The 19,955-nt window shown below is 38.3% G+C and overlaps 1 protein-coding gene across 1 annotated transcript in view; it reads right to left on the bottom strand.

Moving 5' to 3' along the window:
* Positions 1-1,075: 1,075 nt before the first annotated feature.
* The window catches only part of LOC139732605 (beta-1,3-N-acetylglucosaminyltransferase radical fringe-like), a 112,415-nt gene continuing 93,535 nt past the window's right edge, over positions 1,076-19,955 (bottom strand). The window contains exons 7-10 of the mRNA XM_071643462.1: positions 13,632-13,702; positions 10,692-10,786; positions 9,478-9,566; positions 1,076-3,354 (exon numbers count right to left, since the gene is read on the bottom strand). Coding sequence (XP_071499563.1) covers positions 3,294-3,354; positions 9,478-9,566; positions 10,692-10,786; positions 13,632-13,702 — 316 coding nt within the window. The 3' untranslated portion in view covers positions 1,076-3,293. The remainder of the gene's footprint in view (positions 3,355-9,477; positions 9,567-10,691; positions 10,787-13,631; positions 13,703-19,955) is intronic.

The following is a 19,955-nucleotide window of genomic DNA, read 5'->3' as shown; positions in this document are numbered from 1 at the left end:
AGGAGTGCATATAACATTTGATTCAACATCATACATGACAAATAAGTTTGGTGGGGTTTTCTTTCACATAAACTACATACCGATGCACCTTTTACAGATCCTACCAAAAATATTTTTTACCAATTTATACCACCATCACCAGTTCAAGCATTAAAGTTGTTTGTCCTCCTTCCATTCAATCTTGAATCAATGACTTGCTTATACCTACTATCTCATATATAATCTTTACATAGACTGAAATTTATGCCTCTCCTATTACATTATGATAGTACCACGCTCATCAAAGAATGCACCACTTTTCTCTAGCATCTCTACCAAGTACAAAAATAAGTCTCAATATGTCATATCTCTCATATTTTGGTAAAATCACTCTCCCATAATTTTATATACACACATTATAATACATGGTAATTTATGTCAATGTAAATGATCATTGACACACAAATATCTCCATCTCGAAACACACAAGACACAAACAAGTTTTTATGTACAACAAAGACACACACACACACACACACACAAACAAAGGTGAGCTTTACTCTGTGAACACACAGACGCGATAAAACCATAAAAAGATACAAAATAAATTCAGAGGCAGTTGTTACAAACTGCAGGATCAAAAGTGAGATAAATGTGTTGAGTTGCGCCACTGCTCCCAGAAGCAAAACAGGTGAAAACTGACACCCTAATCTCATGATTGGAGGGGCATATGAATTTGGGTGCAGAGAGTTGAACATACCCCTTGGGTTCCAACCTTCCCACTTTTGAGTTATAGGCCTATCTCATTTTCTTGCAGTTTCAGTGGGATGAATCAGAATGCTTTTGGATTTGATTTGATTTGATTTGATTTATTCACTCTCCATATAGCAACATTTACATTTTTTTTCAAAATAATCAAACTTTGGAGAATTTGAATAAAGAATTAGGGAGCAGTCAATATAAACATATCTTTGTAACACAAATTCTACCCAATGAAATGGGGAAAAAATAACACTAATGACCTCTTTTTTTTTGCTTGTTCGAAAAAGCAACTGTAAACATATCATACTAGAAGAGAAATAGCATTGTTGGAATCCATAGTAGCAGATTATTACTCAAAGCAACACATATAAGCAAATGCAGCCCTCATTGCTTCACAGTTCTTCGTATCTCATGTATATGTTTACACAGAAATCTCTTCAATCCATTCCACTGTGTCTATTCTTTGGTGCACGTCAGGAAGTATCGGCAAATCCATTTCTAAAATCTGCATTTCTCTCTCTGCCACCGATACGATAGCTAACTACCAGATTCACAATATCTCTCACTGAGCGGACTCGGGGCAATTTGATTTGCTAAAGCACTTGCACTTGATAGAGCATTCTAAAAAGAAGCATGCATCAAAGTGTCTACGCTAATGCGGCATTTGCTGCCATGCCACACTTTGCTCCTCAGAAGTGGCAGACAGCTTGCTCGGCAAAGTTGCCGTCAGCATTTCGCTCGGTAAAACGTTCGTCGGAAGCGACACAAACAACAGCATCAAGTCAAAGGTGGGCATTTACGCGGCGCAGCTGCAGTGACGACAGAGAATATTTCGTCATACAATTTTCACACACAGTGATTCAGTTTTGATAAGTGTATATATAAATATATATATCATAAGCATCAGCACCTTTCATTGTCTCGACATGACATACACACCGTTGCTTTTGAATTCTTACCGACACATCGAATCAAGTTCAATTCCACAAAGTCACACTGTCTTGAATTTGAGGTAGCGTCTGCCTTTGTGCACATGTATTTCTCTAACCTGAACAGAATTGTGTAACTCCCCCCAAAAAGCTTTGACTTTTCTAAAAACAAACAAACAAACAAACAAACAAACAAACAAACAAACAAATAACTGAATATAAGAACGACCCAAGTCCAAATTTGGCTATCATCCTTGGATACCCCCTGTGAAGTAAAGCAAATATAGATAATCATTAAATGACTGCTTAACATTTACTTAAGTATACATGACATTCCAATAAATGAAACATTTCAAAAAGATATTAGAATTTCGTTGTTCCTTTCTTTAATTTTCTGAAAAATACCCTCTAACGGACTTGGGTCATTTTTATGTTCAGGTATTCAAACACTAAGCAAACAAAGAAACAAAATCCCCACTGAAAAACAATGCTGCAGGTTTGGAACAGAACTCGGGTCAGCCTCACGTTATCTGAAATGACTTCAGAATTTGGAGCCTAGCAACTTTAAATGACCTCTGGTGGAAATGCAGTGGGCATGGCAAAATTCAGATGCTACCTCTGGAGAACGTGGCCCAAGATTTTGCACGGGGACCTTATATAGTCTCCAGATCTCCAACTGATGTCATTAGATGCCCATTTCGCATCAATAAATAAAGCACCATTTTTTCCCCTCAGCGGAATGCAAATTTACGTTTCATAGTACTTGTCACGAGTTTGGAATGACAATAATGGCTCAAATCTGTGACGCAGTTTGCCGTGGAGAGTAACAATTTTTTTTGCCACCACACACCAGATTCTATTCCAGGACCACCAACAAACATCACTGGGGTGATGCAGACCTAAATCTTGGAGAAACACAACCTAACAGGTGTAGTCAGCCTCTTTCATGAAAAAAGAAAAAAGAATGGACGAAATGTAAAATGGGTGGGAAGCTTTCCAAAACAGATGTAATATTTCAATTAACATTGCATAACCAGATTGTAACAGTGTGACTTTGAGCCATTTTGCAGTATATATTTTAAATCAAGGCATGAACATTGTTAAAATTTAAACATTCAACTCCAAAAAAAAATAAAAAAAAATACATGTCAGCAGAGAGAGTTGTACCATAGAGTCATTGTGGTGTGGAGTGGTTCCACATTATGCCAAGTCTAGTATCCCACGATGATCACAGAGTTGTCCACAACTCTGGAATGTAGCTCATTATTGATGAGACCGAGCTAAAATTTTCACTATCATGACATCCTTTCATTCTTTAATCTAGCAAATAATGCAAGAATCAATTGTGACAACACCAATTTGGCACTCTATGCATTTTGATACAATATCTTCGAAAAAAAATGTGCAACAACATATTGTATCCTGGACGTTCGCTTTCATGTTGCTTTGCTTTTGACCACGTTCATGCAGAAGCACCAAGGTTGGCAATCGAGAGACTCGCTCCCTCACAGAAAACGCTGTTCCAGATGTGCAACATCTTCCGACTGGAGTTCGGTTTGGATGTTCAACTATGGTGGGTGACCATCGACTGGAGTTGATGACTGGTGTGTGGGGGGGGACAGGCTAGCTACCTGGTGGACAATTTCCAAAGCCTCTGAAGTAGGTACAATGAAATGTCTTGAACCTGTGTATGGAAAAAACAAATATGAAACCAGAAAAATGCATTTAGTTTTATAACATTCTCGCTTGGGAAATGTTCAGGTCTGGATCTTCAAAATTTATGGTATCAATGACAAGAAAAATGCAATGCTGATACTCCCACTTTGGAAATTTCTCGAGACTACCTTCATGTAACATTTCTAAACTCAAAAGATATTAAGCAGGATATTCATATTGACTCCCATATTGATACAGCAAAACCAGCTGATCCCATGTGAGACTGTCCATAATTGAACAAGTTTGGACTGCTTTATGTTCGAAAAGTCAATTGAATCATGCTACTAAACTGTTGGTTTGAAACATGTAAATGTAGAGCATCCAATGAAAAGTTATGACTTCAACATTCACATTTGTTAATTTGCAATGATCTGACTTCCAAAACACAGCAAAAAACGATGCATAGTTGAAACACCAATTTTTGTACTTCCATGCAGCCTTGACTTAGAGGCCCCAGCCAGCATCAATTGTGAAAAATTGTAGAAGTAATAACAGATTAACTCATTGAAAGTGAGTCCTGAGAATACTCGGGCAGGTGTCTGTGGGAAATGCATGATATAGCAAAATCAGTCCATCCTCAATGGGTCAAATCTCCAAACAGAACAATGCCAACATACATAAGCAATTATTGAAATTTTTAGGGGAAAATGAATATGAGGCATTGAGATAAACTGAGAAGGATATGGGGAAGGATTTGGTGAAAGTGTTCAATTCATCATCAGAATGACTATTTAAAGTGATGGCTTTTGAAATCCGCTTGACAAATGTCATTTACGCAGGCCCCAGTCGAATGAAGAATAACATCTGTGATTCCCCCCACGCAAACACTCTCCGTCAGGCGTGAACGATGTAGATTATAATCAATCATGGGAATATTGAGCATCTACATGTATCAAAGTCATCACCTCTAGTGTGAAGTCGTGCTGCACGCGCCACGCGCGTCCTGTTTAAAACTCTTCCGATGGCGGAGAGAGGGAGGGAGGGAGTACTCAAAGAATTATCAGCTCTGTCCTTCTTCCAATTTCAAAGCTTGCTTTTAGGCCTAGTCGGACAATCCTATTATACCAAAGTCTCTAATCTCATCGATGCCCCTGATGAATGCATCTCCGCACAGGAAATACGAAGCAAGCCTCCTTCACAATGTATACACACCCGAGACAAATACTCGCGAAGGCATTTACAAATCCTATTTACAGGCACCGACAATTAATCGGGCAATTCCCTTTCAGTCCGATCTACAATTCCCTGAACAGTTTGCAGAGTGATATACCGGTAGCCTTAAAGGAACTATGGGATACAAATGCATGTTGAGTTGTATCAATTGGTAACACCCTAATCATCACCTATGTGGTCAAAAGATAATCTAAATAAGTGCCAAATATTTTAAATCTATATCATTTTTCTTCAGATAACTTGGATCTGCCTACAAAAAAAAACAACAAAACAAAACCAAAAAACAACAACTTCAAAACAAAGATTCTGACAGGCATCGGCCAAGTTCTGTGTGATGTCTACAGGACTCAAAGAATCGCACAAGTTACAGATTCATCGAATATAATTTTGAGTAGTTTCACGCAAATTACCCCTCCCCCTCCATTTCCTTTGTTAATATTTCACACCATACAGAGCAAAATCAAATTCAACTGAATTCACATAAAATTTGCATTTTCCTGATGGATAGTGAACTAGTTCACATTATGCAGTAACTTTCCTGAAAAAACACACCAAACAAACAAACACACACACACACACACACACACATACATACAAATTAAGAAGATGCATATAGATTTCTGATCCTCTTTCCCCTTCTGTCTGTCTGTCTTTCTGTCTCTGTCTCTCTCTTTCTCTTTCTCTCTCAAGAATACAGTTCATTCTATTAGCATAGAATGCTTAGAGTTACAGACATGTCCTTTAACAAATCTCTTTTCATACCACGTTTGAATATCTAACTTAATACGGACTGAACACAGTTGATCGTCCTCAATAAAACTCTATGACAAAGGAAAGGCGAGTCCTCTTACAAATCCTTTGGTCTTTTATCTCCTTCTCTGTGACAAGACAGTCAATATTCAACACTTCAAATTAATCACACTTTTAGTGTTAGCAGCCATTCATACCTTGCTTGAGTTTCGGGTCTGGAATGAAAATGAGGTACCTAGTTACTACAAGACTTTCTATGTAGGCACAAAAGATTAGAAATTCAACATCACAGTTGTTCCCTCTTTGGAAAAGTGCCTTCACCAAAATGTTAGATGAGTTTGAATGTAATTATGAAATGTTAACAGAACAGACTCAATGGAAAGCTACTGGCGACTGAAGTCAGTGCCTTCTATGAATAAATTGCACAGAAAGATTTAATTGACCAACATGTTGATGCACATACACACATACATACATACATTCAGGGGAGGGGAAAAAATATTTGCATCTCTGACATTTACACTGTCTTTTATCATGATGCTGTTAGTTTTAAAATTGCTCCAAAATTTAATAGATCATCATTTTTAAAGCGATATTACGTGTATTCACTACATGGAAGCAAATTACTTTCAAAGAATTTATCAATTAATATCAATTAATTGATCATTTTAACGACTGATTATCACACAGTCTACAGTGCAAACGTACTTGTGCCCAACACATTCAAGACAAAAGTTGGCAGTCTACGGCGACAGAAATGTGACTTAATCAGTCCTATTTTGTATCTAGACTTCATGGTGGATGATTATCGAGGTGCTTCAATCTATATGATGAATGAAACAAATGATTTCATTGATTACTTCGGAAGGTAGAAGCATGCTGAAGATAGCAATCAAACAGCGATCTGCAATCTCATCTCAACTTTGGTGCTTGTCAGTGGTGGAGATGTGGCACGAGAATCATTTTTTAATTGAATGGAGTCATACTTTAGGTGAGGTAGACTTATTGATCTCATCTTACCCCCACTTTCAGTATTAAAAAAAAAGAAAAAAAAAAAGAAAAAAAAATCATGTTAGCAACATGGATCCACCTGATTGGCTTGTGCAGCAGACTAGAAACATCCCATTTACATCGAGTGCATAGAGCATACCAAGCAAAAGGAGATATTATCATTAGTTATCTATTTTAAGCAATGGGACCTTTTGTTTGTACCGCCTGCAAATTTCTTGAATGGAATAATAATTCTCTTACGTGCTGTGAATGCGCATACATTCAAGAACCGCACCCCATGAAAAATTGAAATAGCAATTACTTGAGGTATCACGCTACTCACAGGGAGGGCATGTACTTTTGCAAGCATTCAATTACTGCCTTCTTTGTTGATTTCCATCACGTCCCTAGACATCTTTCTCTTTTCTTTAAATGATTTATAATCATGATGAGTTCCAGGCTCAACCAATCAGATGCTGGCATAGTGTGATACATGAACACCGACTCAGTCATGCCCTAGTTCGCTGTGAAATTATCATGCCCTCTCGCGAGAAAGTACATTGTACAAGCAGCTTTGGAAGGGGTTCATATCATAATCTTATTCCCATCTGACCATAAGACTTTGACCAAGACTTTGTTCTTGTTGCCATGGTTACTCAAATTTTTCTCGGAAAGTGTTGACTTCTCATCGCCAGTGCAAGCCAGTCAACCTTCAGAACTGAGGTCAAGAAGTGCGAATCATGCAGATTTTATTTCACAGTGGAGTATTGTGTGAACATTCTCCACATTTTATTACAGATAGCAAACTTTTCTATCAATTTTGTGAAATGGGAAGGCTGGCCTTGCTTGGAGATATTTGATGATCCCCTTAATGAATTGTGTACAGCTTTATCACTGGTCTTTATGTAAGTACACTCAAAGCTGAAGAATTTTGACAAAAGTCGACCATTACAGATGAGTGTATGCTTTGATGCACATCCATATTCGCTGATGGGCACTGTTTGTGGTTTCCAAATGTACCCCAGGGGGCAGCGAACAAAGATCGTTCAATCCATGTCTCCGCATGCTACCAGGTCGTTCAGAAACACATCTCAGAATCACAACTACATGTACTATTCATAAGATCTCTTCATTTTGTTTGAACTGTGAAGCCCTCATGCTTTCTTCTCACATTTGCATTATGACATCTGGTGTATTACATCTTTAGTGAGGAAAACCATTTCTACAAAGCACTACTTTCTTCTCCCTAACATGATCAACACCTTACAAGCCCATTCCCACTATGGACCTACAGGTACACATGTATGTAGGTCCAAGCTTTTACCGATGACTGCCTTATCATTGTGGGGAGGAAGAGGTTATTACATTCTTCTTCTACCATAATTGTAATATATACATAATTGCTAGTGAAAGTCATATACCAAGGTCCAATCAGCTCTCTCCTCATCCAATTATTTTTTCCCCTTGACTAAGAGCACCTCCAAAAACTGGTTGGCAGATGGTTTTTCTTGCCAGTGTCAGTGCCAGAGCAATAAATATTTATACCATATCCCCAGGTCCATGGTAGCTGGCTGCGTGCAACCCTGCAACCCGAAACCCACACCATCCACCAGGCCACGAAATCAACCCCTGAAACGCATGGCTGGGATCCGTGCCCAATCATCCCAAAAGAACAAGAAAGGAAAAAGAAAAACCCTAACCTAAACACAAGCACATGGCCCGTGGCTTTCCTCTCCGTAGCGAAGCGAGAATGGCTATATGAAACTTGCCCATTAATTTGTGGATGCTTCACCATGATATGATATGACTATCTGAGACAGCATGCAGTCTTATCTCCAGCCACTCAGCTAATGAACACAAGCTGCTTAGATTCATCCATTTTCAGAGATAGATCTTCAAGGAAATGTAGATTTTACAAATCATTTTCCCTCTGGACTTTAGACTACAAAAGAAACAAGAGAGATCCGTTTGTTTGTTTGTTTTTTTGTCTCAATAAGCAATACAGACACACACAGACTGTGTACTTGATGTGTGTGTGAGTTACACACCAAATAAGACACAAAGACATGAAGGAGATAGGCCCTACATTGTTAAAAGAAGGGAAGATGTGCTAAAAAAAAAGAGTTACAAACATTCTGTCAGCATTGTGGTTTTCTCGAACAATAGCCATGAAAAACCACTCAGAGCTCTGCCAAGGGCATATAACCTTCAGACACAAATTTGTTTTCCAAGGAAATTGTACTCCTGTTTTCAACATATCCTGTATACTGAGTAGGATCAAAGTGACAATGTCAACAATTCTTATAAATGCCAAAAACAACATAGATTTCAGCAAAGCCAAAACAGGGAAGCTGCCACATCTTTAAACACTCTACATCCAATAAGTCTACGTGATTTTATAACTGCCTAACTAGACTGAGCGTTGACTCATAATTTCAATAGAAGGCTTACTATCATCAGAATTCATAATGGCAAGTACACTTGTACCCAAGGAGTATCTTTCCTAATTTCAATATCTACTGGATGTTTGTGTTTCTATTTGATGCATTGTATTTCCATTCTTCAGAACATGAAGCAAATATATTATGAAACATAATTAGAAACACAAGCAACAAAGAGAAATTTGCACCAGCAGGTAGTACAATCATACTGAAAATGTAGTGTATTGTGTATGTTTCTAAATCAAGTATATCACAGTGTTGTGGGAAGGGCAAAATGCTCAGTTAGCTTGGATGAGAGGCTATCTTTATTTGCTACAAAAATCCATGTTCATATCACTAATGTGGACTATGCTTCGAATGAATAAATAAATCAGTGACATTTCATGTTAATTGCCACATGAATTTGGCTTGCAAAGTACCCCAAACCTTTACCCTACAATGAAAACCTAGAAAATGATGTTTCTTTTACAGCAGCACCAGAAATTTTAACATGCTTCACAGCACAAGACACATAATATTTAGTTTGTTTTGAAGGAATGACTACAACAACTGACAAGTGCAAACTCCAACTTGAAAAACCAATAAATTACAACAATTTCATATACAGACTGCACAAAGTAGGTTTTAGACATACAAATCATACAAGAATGCTTGGTTTTCTCCATCTCAAAGAACTATCCCAAATGAAATACATTGCACACATTAAAATACTACATTTTTACGGTGCTATTACTTACCTTGTTGGATCATCTTCAAGTGAGTATAAGGAAGACGGCATGTTAATGACGTTCACCCTTTTCGGTGTAATACTGTAACTCAAGGTCAACTGTGTGAATAAATCAACAAAGCAAATGACGTTTTAATCACAAAAACGTAATATTCTGCTTAAATAAATTGTATTAGTAGGCTTTAGCATAATTTTTATTTGTAAATACAAGATTGCACAATTTCAAAAATATACAAATAAATACATGATTTCAACTCATTTGAATTATTAAAAGTTATCAAATTGAATACATGTAACATGTAGGAAAAGCTGCCGAACATCTTGGAATGCTCAGTTTTAGGGATTACTTTTTCTTCAGATTTTACAGCTCTGTTAACAACTCCAATCACCATCACCATCACTGTCATCATTATCACTACCACCCATATCATTATTTATACATCTTTATCATCATCATAATCATCATCACCATCGCTGTCATTGTCACTATCACCACCATCTACACTGTCATCACAGTCAGAGTCACTATTGTGATCGTCATCATTATCACCACCCACATCATCATCATCATCATCACTGTCATTGTTACCATCATAACCATCCACAATGTCATCACCATCACCATCATCATCATAATCAACACCCATATTAACATCACCATAGTTATGTTGTACAAGTCATCAATACTACTATTGTCATCCCATTTACCACACTATCATCTCTATCATCACTGTCATCATCCTCATTATCATCACCATCCCCATCACAAGCATCATCACCATCAAATTTATCACCCTCACAATCATTACCACAATCATCACCAATATCACCACTACAATCATCACCACCACCATCACAATCATCAACATTACAATCATAATTACCATCACAATCATCAACACCATCACAATCATCACCACCATCACAATCATCATCACCATTACAACAATCATCACCATCACAATCATCATTACCATCACATTCATCATCACCATCACCATCACTATCATCATCACCATCACATCACTATGACCATCATCATCACCATCACCATCACAATCACTATCATCATCACCATCATCATCACTATGACCATCACCATCACCATCACCATCACCATCACCATCACCATCATCATCACAATCACAATCATCATCATCATCATCATCATCATCATCATCATCATCATCATAGTCGTCGTCATCATTACTCCTGCACACTGACCTGCTTCTGTAGTTGTCCGGTTGGAATGCTTCTGAGGAGCTGGAGGTGTGAGTTGAACGTTTGCACTTTGGTAAGTGGCTTCTTCAAGAGGACTTCTGCAGGGGTGGACATTTTAAGATGCAAAAGGTTGGAGTAACAAAGATAAAATAGGTGCATTTACATCTGAATTATCCTGAAATTAAATAACACAATACTTTGCGCCAGTCTCATTGGTAAAATACCATGGTAACAGATACTGTGGCAATTCACTTGGTACCATTCTCATTCACAAAATACCATAGTGTTTCTGGTATTTTTAAAGCACTGCACACGTTCATATCTAATAGAGGAAGATCAGAAATATGTCAGGTCACATGAGATGAATACACCACTGTATGATTGGTGGCATTTTGTGACACGGTTCACACTCAAATTTTGCATATTGTGCATTTGAATTTGAATTACAACCTAAATACTACAGTAACGGTATTCCATGATGTATTTTGCATTCACATTACAAATTACCACATGAAATGGTACATCATTGTCAATGCCAATGCACCCAATTTTGATCAAGATACCAAGGGGTATTACACTCATTCAAATCAAGGGCAGGGCTGAACCTCTTTTGGGTTGCCTGGTAACATTGTGAATTACAAAAATCTGTCCTACATGTGTCATCATCAGCTTCAGAATTCACTACACTCATCCGTCTTTTAAGGGGAACGCAAAGCCTAAGAGTGACCCCGGTAAAATCATATTCTAAAGGGTACCAATGCAAAAGAACTTGATTTTGATTTATGCCAGATACATCAGTCACAAACACCTATCACAACTATTTTCATCTAAAAACTTCCTACTGACTCCAAAGAAGACACATTTGTGTTATCTCATAATCTAATAAATTAGAAGCAAATAAGTATTGAAAATATGCATATTGATCAACCACACTAGTAACCAAAAAATCTCACAATTTTATGTTTTTGACTTATTTCATATATTCATATTCATAAATACAATACTTGGTAAGTTGTATGAATTACACACTTAAAATGATTAGTTACTTCTTGGTTTTCTCTTCAAAAAAAAAATCACAGCAATATGCTTTATATGTTTCATTAGCATGTTTTTGTTTTTGTTTTTGTTTTATAAATAGTAAAAGCCAGTTTAACTAAAAGAAAAAAAAAAGATTCCTCAGCCTGGCAGTCCCATTCAAAATCTTTAGACATCAAAAAACAAAAACATAAAACAAAAACAAAAACACATAGATGTCTATGCACCACTAGCTCAATTTTACAGACAGCCACGAGGGTTTGAAGATGGAAAGATGTAACCAGCACACTGCATTGTCCTCACACCATGGGAAAATTGTGTGATGGCGTTACAGAAACTGAAACACACAACATGAAACAAATTTTGCGCCTTTTTGCCTTGCTTTGTCTTCTCTCCTCATAAACTCAATGAATACTTTCCGGATCTGAAGCGGAGAGATTAAATTTTGATTTTAAACAACAGCGTCTGACCAGTATCGACTAATCATCAAACTTGATTAAGAGCTGACATCTGACATGCATTCCAGACAGAGAGAGATGGATGAAAAAAAGCAAGCGGATGAAGAGAGGAAGACAGATAGAAAGGGAGAGAGAAAATACATGCTGTATGATAAACACGTCTCAAATGACTTTTCTCTTTCACTCTGGTGTTAGCAATTATTGCTTTATCTCATTAGGAAAGACATATCAGGTAAACACATTTCTCCATTTCCTCTACATTTCCCGCCAAGAGGTATTGTGTAAACCATCCGCAGTGAAAGCGACAGAAAGAGCTTGATTCTGATAATTACAAACATACTAACAGTTTATCAATGACAGACACATCACTTAAAAAAAGAAATGAATTTTATGAAAGAGGTATTTCAATGCTACATGTACCCCTTAATTTCCATGTAATTGCAATCCGATGTGATTCACTGCATTTGCGTTTCATTCAATGAGGCAGTCATTATCTTACTATTATGCTGGTTTCAGCAATACTAATGTCGGTTAAGCATAAATAGGCTTAAGTGCTAAATAGCCACTGTATCGCATGGTCAGCGAATATAGCAACAGCACATGCAGTTAGTAATTGGGTCAAAACTTCAGTTTCTGTCAAAACGAACTGTAACAAAGAACTATAATGGTATGGAGTATACAAATATTAAAGAGTAAATAAAAATCTTTCTCTACTCAGGAAATCAGCTAAACCTGCTAGAGAGACCATAAGTCTTCTATGATTATTACTGGTATTAAACTACGGTTCCAAGAAGATAATGTACTCTAAAACGAGAAATGTTCGCGTGCATTTTAATTTCGCGAGCGCCAAGATTCGCGAAATTAAAATGCACACGAAATTTCTTATCTACATTATATGCGTTGAATGCAAGAGGCAATTCGTGAAAATTTCTTGCCGCGAAAAAGGCCGTCGGCTCCAATTCGCGAAAATTTTGTGACGCGAATATATCATGTTTTACAGTATGTAATCCTGACTTGGTTATTGACATAACATGTTAAAAGAAAGATCTTTTTTTGTTCTAAGCTTTTTTCTTTCTTTTTTTTTTTTGGTGAAGGGGCTTTTATGTATAATGACCAGGTTATCACATAACTTGTCGATGGAAATTACGTTTTCTTTTCTCTCTCTCTTTGTTAGGCAGGTGGTCTTAAGTTTGAATATATGTGTTAATGACATAAAAGAGGGAAAGATATCAAGTTTCTTTCCCATTTCTTTGTTAGACAAGTGGTCTTACTGGTAAGTTCGAATGATATGTGTTGATGGCTAAAAAGAGAGAGAGAGAGAAAGAAAGAGGAGGAGGAGAAGAAAAAGAAGAAGAAGAAGAAGAAGAAGAAGAAGAAGAAGAAGCAAATGGAGAGAAGAAAGAATGGAGGAAGAGACAGGAGGAAGACTGGGATTGTTGGAAAAACTTACCGATAATGAAGCCAATCGTAACATCATCTGGAAGACGAATTCTATTGCACATTTTCTCAAACGTTCCGCTACTGTAGGGTCAAAAGAAGAGAATAGGAGACAAAGAGCAGAGAGAATTGATAAGTCAAAATTTTTGTGGTCATTGCAAATGGATATCATCTCACAGTATGCAGTTTGTACAATGATATTTTGCAGCATGCAACAGCCTTTAACTCTGAGTACAACTATCAAACACATTTCACAGTGATCATAATTACAAAATGAGAGTTTTTTTTCACCATTTGAAAACGCTGTCAAGCACGCACTTGCATAACAAGGAACAAACGTATGTCACATGTACAGTAGTGATACTTGTATGTTAATCAAGATATAGGAAGGGGAAGGGGAGGGGGAACCTGTGTACACATACCACATGCCATTCTACATTGAACCGACAGATACTTAAGTGCTATTCAGAAGACACTCATATTTGATGGACTTCGCAAACATTGCCCCCAGTAGATTGGGCCAGCTATTCAACTGACAAGGTGCTAGCATCTACCAAAGATGTCCTCATCCAGATGATGAGTGGTCTTCCAGACTCAGACTCCATTTGACAAAGTTGTCCTGATCTTACACATTCATGAATGGTAGCAAACATCATGATGTGGAATCTTACATGGACAAAAACAAATAATAACTGAAAAAAGTAAGATTGTACCATTGTGATTATTCACAATGGAAGGTACATATGTTAGAACAGAAACTGTTGATGTCCTAAAGACCATCAAGAACTTTGTGATGTTCATTGTTTGGTGATGGTAAAATCAATATTTACATATTTGCCAGTTGGGTATGGAACACACATCTATTTCATTTGGGGAGTCAAGCAGCTTTTTCTTGAGACATAATCCCTATTAATGCTGAATGGGAAAAAATGCAGTCTCTTAATTCTCACTCATCACTTTCCACTTAAGTCCCCCACAAGTACCCTTCACGCCCCACTGGGTACCCTCTTCAAGTACTCCCTGTTTGTTCTCAAAAATTGGCTTCACAAGAAACTTGTTACACTAAAGGAGCACAAGGGCGCATTTGAACGCCCTGGGACGGGAGCTAGGAGGTAGCTGTAGGTGTAATCGTGGGGGAATTTTCTTATGCTGCGGCACGCACACAGGTCTTTGTGTCATCATAGTTCGCAGGTGGAGAAATGATGTGCTCCATTTACACCCGTACACCAGGGCACAGGTTAATCAACACATTCCACACCATACCCCCTCCCCTCATCTTAGCCCCTCCGTGGCGTAGAAGCTCTATCAGCCCCCCAGCTTCCTACATTGTAAGAAACACTGCCCCAGTTTTGTTCTGAACAGCTCACTTCCTAATGGTCTGAAAGTTGTTTGTCCCAAGCACTAAAACTTGCAACTTATGAATTATTAAAAATTATCAACAAAAAAATATATATATCAGTATCAAAAATTATGAAACATTTGTTCATGTCATTTGTGCAAAAAAAAACCCAAAAATAGTAAACACATCTTTTTGATTCAGTGTTGTTTTTTCATATGCTTGACAAATTGAAAAGTCTTGTTGATAATGCTGATATCAAATTGATCATGCAATATAGATCGGGAGAAAATTTGAAGCCCTTTCAGACAGTTACAATATCAGAACTTGTTTGCAGGCATGCTCACAAATGCATTTCATCCTAATCACGATAATTCTTGTGCATCTGAAAGCAAGGCAGAATCACATTTCTGTAAACCATATTCTTCATATCACTCCTGCGAGTATCTCACTTACTTAAAGGGTCAAGACTTTGCAACGTGGTATTTGTATGAAGCACCATCGGCAGTTTCCAATGGGCAAGGAGAGTCTGAACAGGCTGTAACTCTTAAAAAAACCCGCACCAAGGTTCGAACCCCCTTCCAAAAATTCGACTGCATGCAAAAGCATCGGTTTCCACACGTAGATGGCGGTCGAATTTAGATGGCATTTTGGTCGTATTCTGAGCGGCTTGCTTTTAATGTATAGAGAAGAAATGCATCCCCAAAACGCAATCATGATTTCAAACCAGATATTTTTGTTGCCGGCAACATGATCTCCTAGAGCAATGGGAGCATTCATAAAAATAAAAACGACAAGGAATCTGGATCTATGTGCACATAAGAGAGGGCGGGACTAAACATTGGAAAACAACATACACCCAACAGCTGCGACATGCTGATAATCTATTAGCACCACTGACAGATTTTATTTAGCTGCATTCCCCACGGCTGATTATCAGCCGCAAGAACATCGCAGGGGCGGCAGTCAAACACGCTGAGTCACAGGATGATTTACCGCTCTGAGGAAACGAAATGAGGGCTGCAGCTTTTTATTCCCAGGGACCATCCATCTGTTTTACCTGCGAGACCAACTTCCATAAGCTTCTGGATGATAAATTAAAAGAAAAATATACCATCCAATCTCTTCCCACTTCCCTGATGGAACCAAGAACAAACTTTTGTGAGACATGATTGCATCGCAAAAAAAAAAAAGAAAAAAAAAGAGAAGATAAATGAATACAAAATAGAATGGTAAAAAAAAGTTCTTCAATGTACCATTCACACTGTCAAAAAAACCCTAGAAACTCTCAGGTGATATGCCAAGAAATGCACATGCACAAGATAAGAATGGAATATTCAGATTTTTGGTAGGTAGTACATATGCACAATTCACTGCCGTCTTTGAGTGTAGGCAGGCAGGCAGGAAATCCCCAAGTTACAACCTTTCAGAACGAGCACTTTCAAATACCACCTGATGTCGTACTCCACAAAGATGTTGCTGCTAATGACAGCATTAACTGGGCGACCTCTGCCTTTAATAGTGCTGTCAATCATCCATCAAGTTACTTGCTGATACACTGTGGCTGTGTTTATCAACTTTCCCATGTTTGAAACACATTTCAACACCCATTATCAAACCACATTTGCAAATGCCTTTCGGATCACATTACTTGAATTGTTGCATTTATCATTGCGATCATGAGTCGAGAGGGTCTTGTCACTGTGTACCTCCATTACACGGCTTGACCTCAATAGCAGAGATCATAGTTGCTGTGTGTAGATCCAGGATACATGTATAAACTTATCTTAAAACGACTTTCCATTTATCCTCTCTACAGTAACGCATTTCTGGCTCAAATGCGTTTACGATCATACTGTTATCGACATTTCAGAAACATATTTTTAAACCCATAATCAAAACAGCTTTACGTTTATGAACTGCACGGAAAAATCCCTGGAAGTTGTTTGGAAACCTTAATTCCTTGCCAGAAGTGAGTTGATAAATGCACACAATGTCTTACTCCGTATTGTTGTTGCTGCTCATCACAGCAATAACAACACAGAACAACCTCTGCCTTAACAGTGCTGTCAATCATCAATCCAGTCACTTGCACATATTCTGTGATGATCGACTTTCTCACAAACACAGACTGGCACTCCAAACTATCCTCATCCCATGTCTCTACCACTTATTAATGGCCTCGATCCCCCGTAAATCATACAGCTCTTGAGTCTGGCCTGGCATTATTGTAGACTGCCCTCAGTCAACCCAATTAGAGTAAACTTGACCCTTTCAGGGAGCTTTGCTGAATAGGGACACAAGGATTATACCTAATCCAGATTGGTGGCTAATCCTGGCAAATGCCCTGCAGTCTGATTCAATTTTAATCCCCTTGCTATTGCTTTCACTACACAGCCCCATGCCAGACATCTTGATCTGAGGGAGGCCTCCCCGAGAGGCAAGTTGTGCCAGTTGAATACGATGTGATGTTCGTCTCAGAGGAGTTGGACACTTTGGCATAAAACTCATTCATAATCACGTTACCGTAGCGCATTTTTAAATAATGTGGTTACGGTTACAGAGACTCGACACAGAAACGAGTCTCTATACACAAACCACTTAATGCAGCTAACAACATCCCATGCAATGGTTGTGTCTCTCAAACCCTAATACGGCCCCTCAATCAAAAAGCAACTCTCGATACCGTAATATGCACGAGTACATATTTGTGCGCACGCATCATGGTGGAAGTCACGGTCGAGCCAAGGTTCTCTTCCTCCGTCATGTTTTAGAGGGGTTGAACCATTCAGACTGCGAATGAGCACGAGAATCGGGCTAAACTCGACTGGAAAGCATTGATCGCCTGAGCATGAGTGGCCGAACAAGCTTTGAGATACACGTTTTAGGAGGAACAGGACAAGGTTTGTGTTCAGACTTCCAAAATGAAAGCATGAAATGTGTTTCTATACACATTTACAAACAAGTTCTTTGCCAAGCTGCAAGAGCTCCCACTAGTGGCAACATATAATTTTATTTTTGCAGAGGGCATGGCCCAATGCATCTCACCCAACACAAATCAATCTGACTCATATTTCTGCAAAGGAATCGCTGCAAAGAAATCGCAATCAGGCATGACTGAACACTAAATGAAGCAAGGAATGAGTTAGACCAAACACTTTTTTTTTGTTTATTGCAAGTAAGCTGTTTGCAGCATGAAACTTACCATTCTTTGCACATCCCTCCGAAATTTGTTAGAGAACCAAAATGAGAATATCTTACGGTGACGCATGGAATCACTGATATAGCATGCATCAAATGATTGGTAAAATAATCAATGAACTCCTAGATTCTGTACAGCAATTAAATGTCTATTTGGCTCCAGAATTGTTAGTTCTCTGATGAAATACTGTGGGAAAAGTTTTTAAAAAAAGGACACTGGCTTTAACCCAACAAGTTACAGGGAATTATGCTACTGAAATTATTGCCTCTTATTCATGAAAAAGGCACTCCTGAATTTCACTGATAAAATTCATGAAATCTTCAGAAAATCAGAAAGAAATAGACCAAAACAAAATCCCAGTTTGAGGGACAAGTAGGAACCCAAACTCTCTCAGGAACACCACCTTGTAATGACATTGTCAATTTGCAAAAACAGGTGATGGGAGAATGTTCCACAAAATGGGCTGTCAATTTTAGAAGATGCTCTTGGAAGTTCTGCAACCAAAACAAACCATATTTTGTTTTATGACAAAAAGGCTCGAATGAATACAACTATTTGACTCCATTTAACGAAATATTACTACTGTCATGGAAAAACAATTTCAAGACAATCAGCACCAAACCAAAAATTTGTCATTTCAGAGACTTTGAAGGAATGAAAAGAAAGAGATAACGAGGAGTCTTCTGCTTGAAATACCCAAATAAAACAGGGGTGCCCCATCCTCTCCAATTGCCGTAATTAACTGAGGGGAGGCGGGCCGTGGAGCAGGAGATTAATGGTAAGCACTACTTCTTCCTTGATTGGGCATCCTCCTGGACATCTTTCAATCTTTCTCTCAGTCTCATCCCTTGCTACCCCCCCCCCCCCCATCATTGACATTTACACACCACTGCACTAGCGTATAGGGCCTAATATACAAGCCAGTAAGCTGTACGGAGGATGAAGTACTAGTCACTACAGTCATTTCACTCTGTCAGTCTGACTCTCTAGAGCTCATCGCAAACTGCATGACCTGACCGGTCACATGACTAAGGAGGCAAGTCGCATTAAATGACCAGTCACGGAACTCAACATTGCACACTATGGCGATCAAACTACAGAGCTAGGCTTACGACTGTACCAGCGTCAGTACATTAACTGTGGCATGATTGGCTGAAAGTCCACAATTGGTCGTGAAAATTCAACGCATCATTATCTTCAAGACCGGCATCGTGACCGAATCGCACAACTGGAAACTGGCAAGGCTGGTGACGTCACACTTCCAGTTGCGAGGTTGTACAACCGTTGAATCGTGACAAAGTCAAGTAAGGTGAAGTGGGCTTCAGAAGAATTTGACCGAATTCAACACCTTACATCAATCTATATCAAAATAAATTAAAAATAAGTCCTGTATCACAGCAAAGTATGCCTGCTGAACGGGAGCTAAATCAAGACTGGGGGAAAAAAGTGTTTTACAGGAATTGCATATTTCGAAGCTGTTTTGTCAGTCAAGATGAAAAAAAAAAGATCACTAATGGTGATCCAGGATATCACTATTTATATTCTTGGCAGAATGGCATGGTTAGATAATCCATTCAGTCATGTGTATCATATTTAGTCCCCTTGTTGACAAGAGAAAGACATGTCCTGCGGCAAAGCATGACACCACGATTTCCTCAAAATAAAGAATGTGCCAACAATCTGCCAATTTGGACAGCCCTTTTTTCCCCCAAAAGTTTGCCAAAAATGGTTTCCAATGCTCTGGCGAGGTACTGACATCAATATGACTAATCATCACATGAAAGTGATTGCAAGAGATT

The sequence above is a fragment of the Diadema antillarum genome, unplaced genomic scaffold (genome assembly GCF_040938485.1).
Source record: "Diadema antillarum isolate AM-2024a unplaced genomic scaffold, OU_Dant_1.0 seq00000439_RagTag, whole genome shotgun sequence".
Lineage (NCBI taxonomy): Eukaryota > Metazoa > Echinodermata > Echinoidea > Diadematoida > Diadematidae > Diadema > Diadema antillarum.
This window is presented reverse-complemented; position numbering and strand designations above follow the sequence as displayed.